The 1,564-nt window shown below is 33.4% G+C and overlaps 1 protein-coding gene across 1 annotated transcript in view; it reads left to right on the plus strand.

Annotated features, from left to right (window-relative positions):
- PTPN14 (protein tyrosine phosphatase, non-receptor type 14) overlaps window positions 1-1,564 on the plus strand; it is a 111,825-nt gene that overhangs the window by 55,869 nt on the left and 54,392 nt on the right. Inside the window, exon 4 of the mRNA XM_008583162.1 lies at window positions 891-958. Within this exon, the coding sequence (XP_008581384.1) occupies window positions 891-958 (68 nt within the window). The remainder of the gene's footprint in view (window positions 1-890; window positions 959-1,564) is intronic.

Below are 1,564 nucleotides of genomic sequence, written 5' to 3' on the forward strand. Positions count from 1 at the left end.
TGTTTACTTTCTTAGCACTTTCTTTACATTGGCCGTGTGTGTATGTCCAACCTCTCATTCCCTATCTACTGTGACACTAAAGATACCTGAATCCATTTTTATCTGATACTAAATCTTTTACATGAAATCAAAAGTAGGTTCATGCAGGTTTGCTTTTGTCAGAATGAATGAATTAAGCTAGACATTTATGTACTTGTGATATAGGCTGTCTGTGTTTTTTTGTTTGTTTGTTTTTGTGTTTTTTTGGTGGCTGGCCGGTACAGGGAACTGAACCCTTGACCTTGGTGTTACAAGGCTGTGCTCTAAACAACTGAGCTAACCAACAGCCTCTGTGTTCATTTTACATGTGCTCAAACATACTATTGTGGGGTGAAAACAGGACACAACAGAATTTTTGGCGTCTTGTTACATGTGAAGTTGTTCAGGAGGTGTAAAAATTTTTGAGGTTGCTTGCCAAGGGTGATTTACAGTGGGAATTTCCAGCTACAAATATATGAAAAGATGCCGATGGGTTTGGCTCTTCAGTTCTCCAAACTAACCTTGAGTTAAAAAGTCCCCTTGGCAGATATTCTTAAGATATGAATTGATGCATATTTAACAAATGGATAAACATAGGCTTGTTTAAATTTTTAAAATAGCCTTTAGGTATTTCTTTCAAATGTTCCTTTTCTTTCTAAAAACTTGTGTAGTAGTGCTCACATGCTGATATTTACCATCTTGCTAGGTAAAAGTAGTAACTGTATCAAACACATCTTGGCCTGTTTTTATTTAATAATAGTGCAGAAATAAGATGAAGTTGGAAGAAAAAATGTGGTGATAAGTTTACACTATTTTATTCCATCTTTAATTTCATATAATAAGTGCAACCCTTCCCCCTTCTTTTCTTCTAGCTGATTTTGGAGACTATAATCAATTTGATTCTCAAGATTTTCTCAGAGAATATGTGCTATTTCCTATGGTAAGTGTAATTTTCTTTTTCTTAATTAATTTTCTGTCATCTTTGGACATTTAGTTATTTTCTTTGAAAATCTCACAGGATTTTATGTACTCATATTTCCTGGGAAGGAAAGTTTATGCATTTGCGAAGTAGGGACAAGTTTTATAAAACACGCTGTGAGAAAGTAAAGATGCCTCCTCTCTCCTTGAGATGTTTCCCTGATTTCTTTTTCAAATATTTCCTTGTTAGTATATGGAAATGCTACTGATTTTATGTATTTCGATTGTATCACCTGCAACATTAATGAATTCATTGATCAGTTCTAACAGTTTTTTGGTGGAGTCTTTAGGATTTTCTATATGTAAGATGATGTTATCAGTAAACAGAGACAATTTCACTTCTTCCTTTCTTACCTAGATGCTTTTTATTTCTTTTTCTTTACTAATTGCTTTAACTTGGACTTCCAGTGTGATGATGAATAAAAGTGTTGAGAGTAGGCAGAAAACAGTCCCATTTACAATAGCATAAAAAATAAAATAAAATATGTAGGACTAAATTTAACCGAGGAGGTGAAAGACTTGTATACTGAAAACTGTAAAACATTATTGAAAGAAGATGAAGAGGACA

This window comes from Galeopterus variegatus, unplaced genomic scaffold (genome assembly GCF_000696425.1).
Source record: "Galeopterus variegatus unplaced genomic scaffold, G_variegatus-3.0.2 Scaffold2843, whole genome shotgun sequence".
Taxonomy (NCBI): Eukaryota; Metazoa; Chordata; class Mammalia; order Dermoptera; family Cynocephalidae; genus Galeopterus; species Galeopterus variegatus.